General features: G+C 34.0%; 3 protein-coding genes across 3 annotated transcripts; 2 read left to right on the plus strand and 1 right to left on the minus strand.

The window, feature by feature from the left end:
- LOC104736516 (protein GLUTAMINE DUMPER 5-like) lies at positions 4,247-5,035 on the plus strand. The gene has a single exon (XM_010456518.2). It carries the CDS (start codon positions 4,407-4,409, stop codon positions 4,797-4,799), a length of 393 nt encoding a protein of 130 aa, XP_010454820.1. The 5' UTR covers positions 4,247-4,406; the 3' UTR covers positions 4,800-5,035.
- On the plus strand, positions 6,582-8,275 carry LOC104736517 (zinc finger protein CONSTANS-LIKE 4-like). Its single transcript, XM_010456520.2, has 2 exons — positions 6,582-7,383; positions 7,708-8,275. The coding sequence occupies exons 1-2, from the start codon at positions 6,655-6,657 to the stop codon at positions 8,050-8,052; spliced, it is 1,074 nt and encodes a 357-aa protein (XP_010454822.1). The 5' UTR covers positions 6,582-6,654; the 3' UTR covers positions 8,053-8,275.
- On the minus strand, positions 8,325-10,984 carry LOC104736518 (probable protein phosphatase 2C 71). The gene is made up of 8 exons (XM_010456521.1): positions 10,726-10,984; positions 10,369-10,496; positions 10,168-10,266; positions 9,912-10,070; positions 9,719-9,805; positions 9,558-9,649; positions 9,391-9,465; positions 8,325-9,297 (listed from the first exon to the last, which is right to left on the minus strand). The coding sequence occupies exons 1-8, from the start codon at positions 10,803-10,805 to the stop codon at positions 8,494-8,496; spliced, it is 1,524 nt and encodes a 507-aa protein (XP_010454823.1). The 5' UTR covers positions 10,806-10,984; the 3' UTR covers positions 8,325-8,493.

Consider the following 17,625-nt stretch of genomic DNA (forward strand, 5'->3'; position numbering starts at 1 on the left):
GAAGTGGAAGACAAAGCCAACGTTGATGGTCATGTCTCAGCACTGTCCACGCTAACCACTCCAGACACAAGACCTTTGTTCCACGGTCTGTTCATAGGGAGACTGGTCCAAATTTCTAGTACAAGACCAACAAATTGGGTCTGTTCTCCCATTCTTTACTGTTTTAAAAATACACCCAACCAAAACACAGCTTGTTTAGAAACAGAACCTAAAAATTTGGCACAAATTAATATTACATTAATCATTTTCCCATTCATGAATTGCACTTCTATTGTAATATGTATTAATGTTTTATTATGTTTTGTATGTTTGAAAATTAATTAAATGCAATATTTTCTATTTTTATAAATTCTTAAATGTTTACACATTTATACCACTTCTATTCTATTTAAAATTTATAAATTTCAAAAAACAATATTTTCAAAAATAAGAGACCCAAAATTATAATCTACCATTGGAGAAAAAAAATTTAACTAAGAGATTTTGGATTCTTATATTCAAAACAATACACAATTAATTCATAAAAAAATCAAACAGTGTTTAACATCCTCCTTATAATAAACCACCCATAATCTTGCCCTTAGATGTCTCACAAAGTCATATATAAACAGATCGATACATCAATACAGACAGAAATATATTCGTATCTAAGTTTGATTCACAAACCAGATCTCGAATAATTTTATGACTTTTTTAGTTGTATGAATAAATAAAATATATTCTCTGGCTTCACAGTAAATCTATAAGCCTCTCCCACGTACGTGGAAGCGAATCTCTCCGGCAGGCAAGCACAAATCAATATCACCCATCTCTCTATCCATCTATGGCTTGCGTACATCAATCACTTTCGCCTTTCACATGTTACAACTACCATTATATGTTTCATAGGTGCAATTGTGCATGCATATTTACGTCCAATATAAGTATATATGTGCATAATATATATATATATATATATATATATGTATATATGTTTATACTTCACGTGATGGAGAGACGTGGAGTCGTGATGAACAAGATGGCCCTTTGGCTTGACCAACGGGTACGTAGTTTACTAATCAGTGAAAGGAGAGAGTAACTTCAGATGCTTCGATGGTGGAAAATAGAATATATTTTTACAAGAGTGTTCCTTTAGTTTTATTCATACGATCTAGTGGATTATTTGCACAGGATTGATCCAATTTTGAAGAATCTATCTTCTTTCTTTGTTTTAATAATATTTCTTGCTTTTCTAATTAGGTTTTCTAAGTGATGTAGATTTGAGGGAATCATCTATATATTATGATTTATGAACAAATTAATTAACCAACATAACAAATTTTTGCAGACATGTTATCGTGGGAATATTTTTTGTCAACCCATTTTTTAATTAAAAACGGCACCAGAATATTATTCCACATTTGGGTGAAACAAACCATTTTCGAACCCGGCATTTTGTTTTTGTTTTGACATACCTGTAAATATCACTAGAAAATGAAAGTTTACGATTTACATAAGATAAAACTTATGGTTTTTGAGACCTTGTCAAAAAAAAAAAAAAAAAATACATGACAANATAAAATCAAAAACACTGAAAGTCATCTAAGCCAACAAGATAAATAAAAATTAAGTTTGAGATTATCGAACTTCGTACCTTGTGTTTGTGTGTGCAGTGAAACAAGGCATCTAGAAGGTTTATTTATTGTTCTAGGCGATTGCTTAAAAAAACTACTGTATATGTTTACTTGTATAGTTACGTAGACTAAAGTAGAAAATCAGTTTTGGTATTTGGATACTTTGTATTAGATTAAACATTAATATCTCGAATTTATTATCAAAAGGCAAATCGGTTGGAAAATCAAAATCGTATAGAGTATAAATGTATAATTTAATGAGCTGTTAACTAAAATTAGTCAATGTACGTGGTTAACAATATTGACTAACATGACCGATCACAAACTCTAAATACATAGGATTATATACTCGAATTCCAATATGTTTAGACAGAATATAATTAAGGAAATGGTGTATTTACGGTTAAAATAATTAAACATAATTTACAAACTTCTTGAGAGAAGAAAAAGAAAGATTAATTTTTTTTTATAGTATGCATTGATGTACGTACGTTAGAAATTTACGTATATTAGCCAATGTGCATATAGATATGCATGAACATGTTTAAATGGGTCCAAGGTTTTGAAAGTGCATGTTTTTACTTTACTTGCTGCCTAATAAAAATATCAAGGGAGAAAGATCCGTATGCAAGTTGACAATCCATCCACAATTCTCTTTCAAGTTGTCATGTCTCCTCCAACTCCATCAAAATATTCCCATAATCCCATTCCATGTATCGTCGCACAACTCAAATACTACTTAAACATGTGCTTAGCTTGAAAGTAAAACTGAACTTAACTTGATCAATTGAACTTGTCGTAATCTAGTTTTTTTCATGATTTTCTTAAGCAACATATATCATGCTGGTTTGGATGGAAGTGATAATGCTTATGCATCTATGACATTTGTTATTTGTATTGTAGTAGAAAATGACTGTGTATGCATCTAAATGATGTATGTGGCTATATTAATATATGATTAATCTTTAATTGAATATGTATATTAATTAGGGTAATTATCAGTTCAGCATATAAAATCAATTCTTTAGCAAAGAAAAAAAAAAGAGAGTTAAAAACAAATAGCCGACATATAATGGATGTTTAAAATCAGCATGACGATGATGTACAACGTAATGGCGTTGTCGACAAATAAATTTCGAAGTATTCAAAAGTTAAGAAAAATATATTAAAGTGAAAATTCTCAATTTTCGGATATTACAACGCATAAATAATGGATGAGTGAAAATATTACTTCAAAATATGTGTAATGAAAAAATGACATAATCCAAGAATAATATCGAATCCATATTTAGCTTTTGTTCCCACTATTGTAATTATTAATTCATTTCTATCCATCCTATGGTTTAATATATAGTTTATCCATTTAAAGATAGTCATAGTACAGGAGATCTGTAGGCTAATTATATAAAGAGATATATGTACACATTAATCTAAATATTTAGGGAGTTGACCAATGATAAACCAAAAACGAAAATTCCCATCCAAACTATGGGAAAAAAAAGAACCTGTGAACTTTTGTTGTGGAATATGAAAAAAAGTATAAATTTTACTGTTAGGGGGTAAAATCATTATCCAAACACCTTTAAAAAGACACATATACCCCTGACTTAGCGTAATAACAAATGGCCATGTGAAATTCATGGGCCCGAATAAAACACACAGCTTGGCCCGCTTTATATTCCATAATCCAAAATAATCAAATAATTATGTTTTTTTTTTTTTTTTTTCTATATCCCAAATAATGTATTTGATATTTCGACAAAATTATAAGACTATAAACCACAAAGAAGACCAGAGGTGTTTAGTATTTTCGTTGCACTGTTAAAACCTGCATGTGATGTGGCGTCTGGGAATTAAGCTTATTATCTTACCTACGGATGTATCATGAGTTTTTTCGTAAATTTGGGGTTATGATATATATGATTATGATACAATTTTATCGAATTTCAACCTTAATCCACTGTAACTAAATAAATAGTTTTTTTTCAAAATAAAATAAAATGATCGGAAATTTTATCACCCGACTAATCTCTTCATGATGAGTGTAACCGTCGAATAGCCCATCCACCAGATTTTCTAATGAACTCAAAGCATAACATCATTTCAATTAATATTTTTTAACTATAATAAATGTTTAGATCATATTTCGAATAAAAATACTCTAAAATACTACTAACTTGATATGACACAATTAGATTTTATATTTGTAAATCATATTTGATAGATTTTTAAATTTAGTGTTATTTAGCGGGAATTTCAAATACCTAATTAATTTCTACTGTCATTTACAACTAAAATGCTTTTACAATATTTCTATCTTGAATCATTTAAAATGAAATATCTTGAAAATTCATTAATTCAAAGTATATAATTTCTGACCCGAAGAGAGAATGGAACTAAAAGAAAGTTGATAATCTATATATATATATATTTTTTTTCATATAACTTAAGTGTATATCTAGAAGGAAAAAAAAACGTTAATAAAATATCTTTGAACCCGGTGCATGATCACAGCAAGGTAACGTATCATGGAGATTCCGTGACCCACTTTACCTTCAAATTCATTTTATAATAAAAATTGATAAATAAGAAATGACATTTGTGAAATATTTACATCTCTCTCTGTATCTTACTCTGTCAGTACTACTATAAATAAACTGTAAAACCACTCCAAGCTTCACAATTTAACAACAAACCAAAAAAAAAAAAGAATACAGTAGCTTCACAAAATTGTCACGCTTCTTCTTCATCTTCTTTATCCTTTCAACAATTCCAAGAAGATTAAAAAAAACAATGAGGCAGTTTCCAAGCATCAGAGGAAACATAGATGCGAAGATGTCGACAATGGTGGCATCTCAAACACGTCCTCCGTGGCGTACACCAGTTCCTTACCTATTCGGTGGTTTAGCCGCCATGCTTGGTCTCATCGCTTTTGCTCTCTTGTTGCTCGCTTGCTCTTACTGGAAGTTCACTCGCCAAACGGACGACGGGGAGAAACAGACCGAGTCCGGTGAGAAAGTGGTGGCTAAGGTTTTAGAGGAGAAGATTCTTGTGATCATGGCTGGACAAAACAACCCTACTTTCTTGGCTACTCCGGTCGCCGCCAATATTTGCGTGGACTGTGTTAATGCGATGAAGAAAGAAGGGCGAAATGGGGAATATACAGTAACAGAAGAAGACCACTGAGCTCTGTTCTCAAGAGAGTGTTTCTTTTTTCTTTTTGGTTTTTATTTTTTTTCCGTCCTCTGTTTTTTTTTTGTCGGTTCTTTTTGTTTTTTGGGGGAATTTAGTTTTTTTCCTCTGTTTTTATCGACCTTGAAAGTGTAAATCTTTACTAGAGTAGTAAAAGGGGTTTGGTTTCTCTGTATTTTTGTTGGTATATGAAAGTATTTTGCTATAAGGTTAATTCAAGTTATCATCTAGTCTGGTTTAGTCATTAACATTTTCAACTTAGTTTCAAGGGTATTATATGCATGCACCTAATCTGATAAACAAAATTCTATAGTTTATTATTTGCAAAAACTAATAAGTTTAACAACATTTTCGTTGCCAAGTGTGGATATCACTATAAGTTAGAGGAGCAAATTTTTGGTCGAGGCCATAGATTGATCATTACACTCTTCGAGCGAAGCTATTGAATATTGAAGACGTTTTAGTGGTAAGAAACTAAAAAAATATACTTGTTTCGTGATAGTAAAGCAGTAAATACATGTAATGTTGGTTTGAAGTTTATATTTTGGGAATAAAATAATTTTACAAGTGTTTTATAAAAAGGAAAATTTATTATATGATACCACACAAATATTTTTAAAAGTACACCTGCATAAGTAAACATATCCAGACGGACCACACATGCGTTTATAGTTTTACCATGTGTCAATTTTTTTGTAAAATAAGCTTTCAAAGTTAATTTGCGCTACATAACAAATTAGTTATCGTTCTAAATCAATTCTGTAAAAAAGTTGATTTTGAAGTCATGTGTTTAAGAATAGTACAAGAGCAAGTACGAAACGATCAATTTGTTTAATGTCTAGTACTATTATTTTTTCACTTTTATCGTTTTGCTCGTCAACTCAGAAGTATTAATTAATTCATGATGACTCGACTCCCATGGTTTTTGCCGTCAGCATGCGGTTGGCGGTGAAAAGGCACTTTGAGAAAAGAGAGACTATGACGCCATAATATGGACATGTGTCAGTACGTAGACGGAGTTAGTTTGGTTTCGAAGAGTTATGTTTGACTATGGAACAGTTGTAATGACTTTGGTCTATTTGCTGCAACCACCTGACCTTTCGCGGCGATACGACTCTGCTACAAGCCTGCAACCATCATATTTAATGTAACGCTCATTATAGAGACCTCATTTTTAATGATATGGTTATTTTTGAATTTTTTCTTTTTATCTTAACTCCAGTATTACAGTAAAAGGGCTTTATAGAACTAAAACCCATGGTCCCTAAAAGGCCCATTCAGCCCACTAGTGACCGACCTACCCACCGGCCATTTACTTTCGTCTCCACATTTAAGTTTCTGCTTGAAATTCTCGTGGTTACGTGGTCCATAACACACTTCTTTACAACTATTTAACTTTTTTTCTTCTTCTTCTTTCAACTTTTGTATTTTGTATATGAGTATGTATGACCAAACCTTTTCTGACAAATTTTGCTACGCATTATTCACTAATATAAAACACCTGTTGCCATATGTCTACGATCCAGAATCATGAATACAAGTGTTATCATCAAACCAAATAAAACCATAGTAACAATAGTTCATTTTATGCAAATTAGTCAGAACTATATTGCCAAGTATATATTTTTTTCACTCTCAAAATAAGTTACGTTGTTTGGCTAAGATTTCACCACGTGTCAAATTCTAATTCGATCTAAATGGATACCCCTGGATCCCACATGGATAGACTCATCATAGACACGCTCATGTGAAGCCATAGTAACACCAACCACAAAAGAGAGAGAGAGAGAGAGAGACTCACTGAACACACATAGGGAGAGAGATAGAGAGCTTAGAGAGAGAGAGAAAAATGGCGTCTAAGCTTTGTGATTCGTGCAAATCGGCGACGGCGGCTTTATACTGCCGACCAGACGCAGCGTTTCTATGCCTAAGCTGCGATTCCAAAGTCCACGCGGCTAACAAACTCGCGTCTCGTCACGCGCGCGTCTGGATGTGCGAAGTCTGCGAGCAAGCGCCAGCTCACGTCACGTGCAAAGCGGACGCGGCCGCGCTTTGCGTCACGTGCGACCGTGACATACACTCTGCTAATCCGTTGGCTCGCCGTCACGAACGCGTCCCCGTCACGCCGTTTTACGATTCCGTCTCCAGCGACGGTTCCGTCAAACATACCGCCGTTAATTTCCTCGACGACTGTTACTTCTCCGATCTAGGTGGTAACGGTAGCCGTGAAGAGGAGGAGGAAGAAGCTGCTTCGTGGCTGTTGCTTCCGAATCCGAAGACTACTACTACTACTACGACGGTTGCTGCTAAGGAGGTTCCGGGAGATAGTCCGGAGATGAACACGGGTCAGCAGTATCTGTTCTCGGATCCGGATCCGTATCTGGATCTGGATTACGGGAGTGTTGATCCGAAGGTGGAATCGTTGGAGCAGAACAGCTCCGGCACCGATGGTGTTGTTCCGGTGGAGAATCGTACGGTTAGTTTTTCGACGGTGAATGAGAATTGCTTTGAATTGGATTTTACCGGAGGATCTAAAGGCTTTGCTTATGGTGGTGGTTACAATTGCATCAGTCACAGTGTAAGCTTCTCCTTAATTTTTAATTAATTATTCTTTAATCACTCTGATTAGTTTAATAATAAAAACAAAAAAATGGTTAGATCTTTAGGGTTACGACTTTTTATGACTGTTAAATTATTAATTTATTTGGAGCTAATGATTGGGTGACCAAAATTTAGGGTTATAAACTGAGTAACATGTGTTAATTAATCTGTAATTATCCAATTATATCTTAATCAAATAGTTTTTGTCTATATTGTTAACTTAATCGGAACATGCATAGGCTAAGTATGTATGTAGGCAAAGTCAAAGAGTTGTTTTTGATACTTATGGTTGTTGCTGCAGGTCTCATCATCGTCGATGGAAGTGGGAGTGGTGCCAGATGGTGGATCCGTGGCTGATGTTTCGTATCCTTACGGTGGTTCTGCAACAAGTGGAGCTGATCCGGGGAGTCAGAGGGCTGTACCGTTGACGTCGGCTGAGAGAGAGGCGAGGGTGATGAGGTACAGAGAGAAGAGGAAGAACAGGAAGTTTGAGAAGACCATAAGGTATGCTTCACGTAAAGCGTACGCTGAGATGAGACCGAGGATCAAGGGGAGGTTTGCGAAGCGGACGGATACGAGTGAGAGCAACGATGCGGTTGCCCATGGAGGTATCTTTAGTGGGTTTGGACTTGTACCTACATTTTAGATATTGAGAGAGAAGGAGAGAGAGATGAGATGGTTGATGTTTGTTTTAGTAATAAGGTTTTAATTAACGAACGTTTATTTTAAACGAGTTGTTTGTTTTTTTTTTTTGAGATGATGAGTACTTTTTAGTTTGTTGTGGGAGAGAGGAGGAGAATTGAGTGGGTGGTGTTTATATGTAACTTGTTTTTGTATATATTATGTGATTTTGAATATGTTTTTGTGTATGTGATTGTGCATTTAGAACCAACCAAGTTGTTATAATATACAAGTTTAGTGTATGGCAAAAGAACAATTACATTATTGAAGTTAAGACCTCAAAAGAAAAGAAAACTTATACATCAAACGAAACAATCAGACTGAGACAAAATCTCATCAGACTAAATAGTTCAAAGTAAAATGAAGACAGACAATTATATAGATGATTCTGAAGTTAGTGCATGTTTTAGTAAGAGATAGAGGGAACGCTACTTGCCTTGCTAGCGGAGGAATCGCTATGAACTTCGTTTGGCTTTCGATTCTTTTCACTGGTTGATCCGCTCTGTTCTAAGGAAGTGGTGTGTGAATGTGTTGATGTGACCGGCTTCTTTGCAATGATATGGTCCAAGTCATTATCTACTGTGATCTTCCTTTGGTTAGGTACTTTGTCTGAGCTCTTGGCCTCTGAGTCACTGCGAATTGCGGTTGGCATTTGATTCTTTTCCCCGGGTAAACCACTTTGTTCCGAAGAAACGCTGCGTTCTGCTTCTGTAAACGCGGTTGGCTTTTGGTTCAAGCTGTCGTTGCTTCTAGCTTCGGTCGGCTTTTGGTTCAGGCTTTCATTGCTACTAGCTGCAATAGACTTTTTGTTTGAGCTTTCATCGTTTCTACCTGCAATAGGCTTTTGGTTTGAGCTTTCATCGCTTCTGGCAATTGGTTTCTGGTTTGAGGTTTCATTGCTTCTAGCTGCAACTGGCTTCTGGTTCAGGCTTTCACTGTCAGTGTTGCGGTCCATATCCCTGTGTACTGCAGTATGGTCTTGATTGGTTTCTTTGGCTGAGTTCTTGTGGTCTGAGTCATTTCTAACAGCTAACTCTCCTTGATTTGCTTCCTGAGATGAGGTGGAACCATTGTTAGCAGTCTTGCTCTCCAAGAAACGTACAACTACACATGTGATATTGTCTGCACTCCCTCTCCGTATTGCTTCGCCCACAAGTTTCTTGGAAGACTCTTCCGGATCTTCAACCTCTTTCACCACTGCAACTGCTTCCTGCAAATACCATCGATATCTCAGTCATTGAGACTGATGTGAAACTTATCGTAACAGTTATTACGTTCGTCCTAAGAACTCAAATTCACAAACCTCATTGGAGAAAACATCCCATAGTCCATCACTTGCAAGGATCAGAAACTCAAGAGAATCATCAATCTTCTCTTCCTGAAGTTGTTGAAGACATGACCTTAATCAAACACAAGTACATGTATGTGGTAGATAGAGTTCATATGCAAGAGAAGTTTATTTCTATATACCTGAATCTCTGGATCAGCAACAACATACTGTTTCAGTAATCTATCACCAAAAGCGCGAGAAACCGCAAGAACTCCTCCAACTCTCCAAGTCCCTATTCATTATGAAGAGATATTAGGACTATGCACAAAATGTGGAAAATAATATAACAGTTTCTTGTTACCTGCCCACATCACAAAACCACCAGCATTCTCAATCCGTTCACGCTCATCACTTTGGTCAGGTTTATGGTCTCTTGACACAGCAAAAGCTACAAGAGCACATGAATCACATTGTTCAAAGAAAAAAATATTTACATGATAACAAGAGTTATTGGAACATATTATCAAGAGAGGTACAGAGTAATCATTTTATACCATTTCCACCTCGACATATAACGGCTCTGGAATCGCCAACATTTGCAACAAGTAAACGATCACCAACGAGAATAGCTGTGGAGGCAGTTGAACCAGCATCTCTAGTTTGACTATTTTCTGACTTGAGAAGTTCAGAGTCTGTATGAGTATAAGCATCAGCTGGAAAAAAAAACACAAAGCAAATACAACACAAATTAAGAACAGACAGATCAAAAAATAATAAGTCATTATGCACCAAGAGAACTTGGAAGTAAACCTATTGCAGATTTGGTATCAGAGATGAACTTAGGATGAGTAATAAGATTGCTGAAAAGATGACGCTTCACATACTCAGCTGCTCTGGCTCCACCATGGCCTGCAAGAACATTAAGAAAAGTTAAACCTTTAACATAAGAAAAGTAATGAAGAAACAGATCCTAATGTATAAGTTCTTATTGAGAAGAGGGGACAAGAATACCATCAAAGACTCCAAATAGACCAACGATTTCGCCATCGATACCATCGATCCTCGTCTCAAAAAAGTCTTCCATAGATGATCTCTTCCCAGCTGAGCTTGCATATCCATAGCTGAATTTTCCATTCTGACTGCAGTTAAATAAACTCATGTTAAGTAAACTTCGCAAATGTAAAAAACACAAGTATCTTCAAACAAGAAACAGAGTTCTACATGGCTTTTCATTCAAGTAACCTCGACTCAAGGCCAAACTAACCACAAGCTTTAAAACTCCGAAAGAAAACAAATATAAAATCATGTCGCTAGCTGCCAGAAGAGATAAGTTTGAATCGAAACACAAAGAATCAAAGCAAACTTAACCTGAGACCGCCTCCGCTTGCAGGAGCTTCAACAACCCGCATTTGATTCGAATACGATAACGCCAAGTCCATATATCCCATTTTTATTTGCAGGGATCTCAAATACTACTCTTCAAATACAGTAGTACTAATCTAGAATTTAAAGAATAGACGAGAGTTTTAGAAAATAAGGAGAAAAATCAAAGGAAACCTGAGGAAGAAGAATTGGAGAGAAGAAAAAGGGGTAGAAGATTGAGAGATTTGTCCATGGGTGGTGGAAGAGAAATAGCCTAAGAAACCAAAAAAGGAAACAGAAAGCAGTGAGCGGTGTTACGTGTTCCGGAAGCAACGGTGTTTAGCATTTCCCGGAGACAAGTGTTCTTGCTAATTATAGAAAGCGTTTATGGACTTTCAGAAGTCAAAAAACTCGGATATTTTATTTTAATGAATATTTGGACAAATCTATGTTCATTTTTGTTTCTTTTGTTTTGTTTCTTTTTAAATAGTTTTACGAGTTTATTTTATTTTCCATGACCATTTTGTTGTTTCTCATAATATGAAAATTGAGAAATAACAATGATACACTCAAAACCAACCATTATTATATTATACAACTAGGGTATACTTATAAAAGTTGGTACGACTTGAACGAATAAGTTGACAAAAAAGTCCAAAGGATAGATGAGCTTAAGATTCTCATTCACGTTTTTTTTAGCTTTTTCATCCACACACGGGTAAATGTATACTTTCGCTACGCGATAATCGGAGAGGACTAGCTCCGGGCCGCCGAGCGTTTACGGAAGCTCCATGACTAGCATCACTTGATTTCTTGAAATTAACCATACCTTCGAAAACACTCATACCTTCTTCTCTGCTATGTCTTCGAAGGCATGATTGATTTCAAAAAAATCAAAAATCAAATGATGAGTCAGTGACACAATGCAGGGGCGGTTGGGATGTGTTTAGAGGAGGAAAAATGTCAAAAAAAATCATAACTTTCAAATTTGGGACGTTTAAATCATGAACTTTAAGAATGTCATTTAAATGTTGAAGTTTTTGTTGATTTTAAAATTAAATAGATAACTTTCGTTTAGACATGCCGTTAAATCAATTAACGGAAAATTTAACGGGGTTAAGTTTTCAGTTAGGATTACTGTTACTTTATAAAACAACATCGTTTTAGTTATAAAAATTTTGCAGAACAAGAAGTCGAACCGCTCACCTTTGAATTATCAGCACAATACCATACCATTTGAGCTAACATATTTTCTTGAGATATTTCAAACATACGTGTTAGTAACGGTGCAAAACGGATGCCCAGAAAAATCTCTAAAGCAAAAGAAGAAAGAAAAATAACCCATATTTTAAATACAAATATAGAACAAACCCCTTCTCTCTTAAATCGCCCATGGATTCTTCCAATCCAACAACATTCAGCCAAACTTTTAAACATCCATAATTTAGCTCATGCGCCGAGAAGATCAAAATCAAGGGAGGGTGTTAATTGGGCATCAAAGACATACCCTTATGGGGAAAGAGAAGCAAATGTGAAAACGATGAATCACAAATTGACACATCATATTTAGGATCTTGGATCTGTACCATATGTATCTTCTTCTCTCAACAAGATTGAGAAGATGACGATGAATCTGGGCATCTTTTTAATTTGGGCATCCGTTTTTTAACAATATAATTGTTTATTTTTGTGATGTTATCAAAAGGTTTCATTAGCTCAGTGGTAGGGTAGTTCTGGGTTTAAGTTAGAGGTGACCTGTTCGAATCTGTACGATGTATAAATTTTACATCGACGATGTTTTAAAACTTAACAGTTTAACAATAACTCTAACGGAAGACATAACCTCAGTCAAATTTTCCGTTAATTGATTTAACGGCATGTCTAAAATGGTCTGATCAAAAAAAGTTATCTATTTAATTTTAAAGTCAACAAAAATTTCAGCATTTAAATGACATTCTGAAAGTTCATGATTTAAACATACCAAATTTAAAAGTTGGGGATTTTTTTAACATTTTTCCCGTTTCAGAGGTTGACATAACCAAAAAAGACAAGAAGAGACGAATGCAGAAATATATTTAGTATGGGGCACTAGTGTAACTAATAATTAAATTAGAGGGCAATTAACTAAATTTTACACTATATATTGAAGAAAAAAAAATAGAGTGGGACAAATGCCACACCCAAGCTCTACTTGCGCTCTACCTGCATCCGCCACTCGAGGCTACTGACACCTCCTAATGTACTAAAGAATAGAAAAGAGAATAATCGTAAATACATGAGGAAGATAATTTTTTTGGTTCTTTAAGATGAGCAATTCTAAAGCTGTTTGATACTAAAATGCCTAAAAATATATGATACCAAGATACAATTAGCATATACTATTCGGAAAAACATATAATCAAAACTATAGAAGTCAAATTAATCATTTATAGTATAGAAAAATGCAACTCACATCTTACCGTAATAAAAAGACATTACAAGTAAAAAAAACCTCTAAAACATCATATATTATGAAACAGACAAAGTATAACTCAAGGTGGCTCAACGTTCGACTCTTCCAACCCGCTAGCCGAGAAGACACCCATTCAAGCACCTCTCTCTCCATATATTTTGCACAACAATAAAACATTCTTCCTCTTTAGTCATCCCATATCCTACGATAGGTAAGGGCATGGCCTCCATGTTGTGGATTGGATACACCATAAATTTCCTAAAATCGTTTGGCATAAATTGAAGATTTAGTTAGTTGCTAAATATATAATATTGTATTTTTGGAATCTCAGTTAATTCCTTAACTTACCTCCTTAAGTTTCCTAAGACCTTCATCTATATCAATTGTTATACCTACAAGACCTTTGTCCATCTTCTTGGCAATATCCTCACCAGTTGCATTTTATACTTCAATAAACCTTCAATAGCATACGCTTTACCAACTCACTCTACAATATATATATAAACCATGATAATTATGTTTAAACTTAAATTAACATTGGTATGTAAAACAAACGAACAAACATATATATATATATGTATATATATATTAAGAACATATATCAATAGATGTTTACCTTCTTCTTTCCATTATTTTTTTTGATTCCCTAGAGAAATATATGGTACATTGCTTTCCTCAAAGAACCAACATCCATATCCTCTCTTTTCAACTTCTTAGCGTCACCCTCACCTGGTTTCAGTTTCACCTTTTCAACAAAATCATCTATATCCAAAATCTTGTGTTGAGCAATGAATCATCTATTTGATGCATGTTGTAGGTATACTCTAGTATTTTTCCAAAAACAAGAGCCCTACAAATAGATGCATTTGAAAACAAAATTTAGTCTTATCAATTTAAACCAAATAAATTATATTTGAATTCACTATTGAAGTTCAAATACAACAACCAAAACACTCAAACTAATTTGGCATATCTAAGTATGCACAAAAGTTTAAACTTAATATTGATACCTTTTTAGTTGTGTGATAATTTTACTAAAGCTTTGTGTGAGTGACTCCCTGATAAGATATCTACCATCATCCCAAAATCCTAATAAAAATTGTAGAAAAGAATGATATATAAATGGGAAAGTTAAAAAAAACAAACTAGAATTATTAAGTAAAATACTTTTTTTTACATGTAATGAAAGTTCATCAATTGTTATTGCAACTGATGTTAAATTATAACTTTTGTATCAGTTAAAAATAAGTAATTCAAATTAATATCATTTAAATTTTGATGCAAACTAATTGATGCAATTAACCATTTTATTTGTAGTGTGGTGACTTTAGTTATCTATGACATAAGTTCATAATTATGTTCTTCTATATTTATGGTTTGTGTATTATATTAATGAATACCACAAAGAAACTTCGGCCACACGAGTTAGAGATACTTAAGTGAAATTGGTATTTGTCTCAAGCTTATGAGTGTTGTAACATTCATTTGAAATTTAAAGTCTTGTCACATTGTTAATGCATATATATCGTAAATGCAAAGATTGATGATGTTAGTATATGAAGACTACTTTAACTTGAACTAAGATACCAATAAAAGAAACTCTTTCCAGAATAAATAATTATGATTTAAATAAAACTCTCTATTAAAACAAGATAATGTCTCCATTAACCAAGAAAACAGGACAAAGTCAATTAAGTTAAATCCATGAAAACAAGACAAGAGTACAAAAACCTAATATGACCTGTACACCAAAATATATTCCTTACAAGGCCAAATTACTTAACCAAACCATCAAGATAGACTATTAGACATGTTTTGTACAAAGATGTTTTTTTTTAACAAGTGTAAATCCATAGGCAACAATGATTATAACATGTCTAATAAAACTCAAGGTGGCTCCATGTGGTAACTTCAAAGTGTAGATTCACTAAAACATTTTTACATAATCCATGCTAAGTTTCAATACTTAATCATATATTGATCAAATATTAAGCATATGAAAATTGAATTGTTTTACTTGCATATTCTCATAAGCACAAATATACCAACAAGACATTTCGTTTCCAACAAACTTATGATGTCATCAAGAATTGCAAGGTTTTGTATTAAAGTCTCCTTTCACTCTAAACATGTTTGTCTGAGATTATATTACATATATCAATATAATAATTATTCATATTTTTAAATATAGTTTTTGAAATAGGCAATACAACACAAAATAAATAATTAGGTTCGGATCAGAGACAAAAAAAAATCTATATTATAAGCATTTATGCAATTACATTTTTCCGAAGTCATTTTCAAGTCATTTCTTACGAATGTAATAGATAGGTTTTATGAGGGAAACAATTGTCAAACTTTATTTTTCTGCTCCACCACCTTTTTACACTCAGCTTTTTTATTTTTATCGTCATGTTTTGACTATGCTATTGACAAAGACTTTCGCTTGACAACATTTTAAATATTCATGTTGTATATGAATTCCAATTTATGTAGAACTCTTGCCTAGCAATCATTTGCATTCAAATATAACATAATTATTAATTTGTATTATATTAAGGGAATTTGGTAGAAGTAATCTAAAGAAAACTTTAATTAACTGAGTAATCATTCTAACCATCACTCTATGATATTCTTTGTATTTTCTATAATAATGATAGTTTTGCCAGAGTACATTATGAACAGCCAACACATTATTTACTTTTCATTTATATATGCACACATATATTCTCATTTCCCCCTTCTCATTTATCTTTTTTCCTTATTTTTCTCATTTTCTTATTCATGTCTCATTTATCCATTTATAATTTACAAAAAAAATCTATTTTCACAAATTATTTCGATTTCACAATATTACTTAAAATAGACATTTTCTTATATGTTTTATTTGATTTTTTAATCGAACAATTTTAACTCAATATGTAATTAAACTAATGTAATTATTTCTACTATATAGAATACAACAACATTCTATTCCATTTCTTTAGCTTCCTCGTTTGTTTTCATTTCTCGACTCATCCATTTCTTATTTTCTCCCTCTCAGCTAACTTTCAGCGGCGGGGAATTGATTGTGATTCAGGGTGTGCACGGTGTGCGGCTGAGGAGAAATAGATAAACCATGCTATTTTTGTGTATCTCTCGACCAGACAGGTTTGGACTTTAGCCCATGTACCGGTGGGGCCAAATTCCTTTCCGACGGAGTCAGTGTTTGCCAATGTAGATCACTTTCTGGGTGCTAACAACCCGGGTTCCCAGGTAGCAACTTTCTCTTGGCTCATGTGATATATTTGAAAAGCAAGAAATGCTTGAGTTTTCGAAAATTAGGATGAATGGCCTAACGAGGTTGTCCGGTAAGCGGAAGATGAGGCAAGGACCTGACAATAGGCTCAGGAGGAGGTTGAGGATGAGGGTCTCCAATCGGCTCACACCGGTCTTACCCCTTGAAGCAGGGGGAGCACAATTTCTCTTCCACTGGTTTATACAGGGTTATCGGTGTTTCGTCGATGGATTTTGGAAAGCGTCTGATGATTTTGCAGGTGCAGGAGGATTTTGTACTTCTTTCCATGGTTCGTCATCAACTATGGGCACCACCAATTACCGGTGTAGTCTCTCTCCGTTACATGCAGAAGTAGAAGGCTTCATTTGGGCCATGCGGTGCATGATTGGACATGATTACCGAGACGTGAAGTTCTTCACGGACAACTAAGATTTGGTTAAGATGATGTCTTCTTCTCAAGAATGGCTTGCCTTCTCGACATACCAAGACGACATCAATATGGACAAGGCAGAGTTTTCTTCCTTTTCTTTATCTCATGTTCCTCGAACAACAAATGTTAATGCGGATTCCTTGGCACGCAATGCGCGCACAGCTCCACAACATGTTCTGTTTGTAAACAATTTCCCTTCTAACTGGCTCAAATGAGCTGATCTTTCGTTGAAAAAAAAAAGACATCACAATGTTAACAATATGTTCTTTTTCATCATATGGTAATAAAATATAATTTTTTATATATAATAGTTAAGTGAAATAGGATAATAAAAAGCTAAATTTACAATGGAGAGACTTATATGCATCGTCCAATAGAAAGAAGTCTAATGTGCTTTCTGACATTTCATTGAAAACATACAATACCAAAAAAGAAAAAATAGAGTAACTAAAATGTAAGAAAGGAAAAAAAACCTAACAAATTCAACACACTGAATCATAATTCAACATGTAGTATTAACGCAACCAACAAACACGACAACCCTGAAATAAAAATAAAACATGGTTCCAATATATTTAGTTATAGAGATTAGGAAAAACATACATAAAAACTCTACTGAATAAATAAATCTGTCAAACATTCTCACATAATTTGTTTCCTTAGATAAATTTGGCTCTTTTCTTCCAACAACATCATCACATATATATAGTAGGAAATTACCTCATAACAAAGTTTTTTTTTTGGTAG

Source organism: Camelina sativa, chromosome 13 (assembly GCF_000633955.1).
Source record: "Camelina sativa cultivar DH55 chromosome 13, Cs, whole genome shotgun sequence".
Taxonomy (NCBI): domain Eukaryota; kingdom Viridiplantae; phylum Streptophyta; class Magnoliopsida; order Brassicales; family Brassicaceae; genus Camelina; species Camelina sativa.

Bases quoted from the DNA above. Each gene is read 5' to 3' on its own strand.
- LOC104736516 (XM_010456518.2), top strand. From the start codon at position 4,407: ATGAGGCAGTTTCCAAGCATCAGAGGAAACATAGATGCGAAGATGTCG.
- LOC104736517 (XM_010456520.2), top strand. From the start codon at position 6,655: ATGGCGTCTAAGCTTTGTGATTCGTGCAAATCGGCGACGGCGGCTTTA. The intron at 7,384-7,707 runs GTAAGCTTCTCC...TTGTTGCTGCAG, and splicing joins ACAATTGCATCAGTCACAGT to GTCTCATCATCGTCGATGGA.
- LOC104736518 (XM_010456521.1), bottom strand. From the start codon at position 10,805: ATGGGATATATGGACTTGGCGTTATCGTATTCGAATCAAATGCGGGTT. The intron at 9,806-9,911 runs GTATAAAATGAT...GTGCTCTTGTAG, and splicing joins TATATGTCGAGGTGGAAATG to CTTTTGCTGTGTCAAGAGAC. The intron at 9,298-9,390 runs GTTTGTGAATTT...TGGTATTTGCAG, and splicing joins GGGATGTTTTCTCCAATGAG to GAAGCAGTTGCAGTGGTGAA.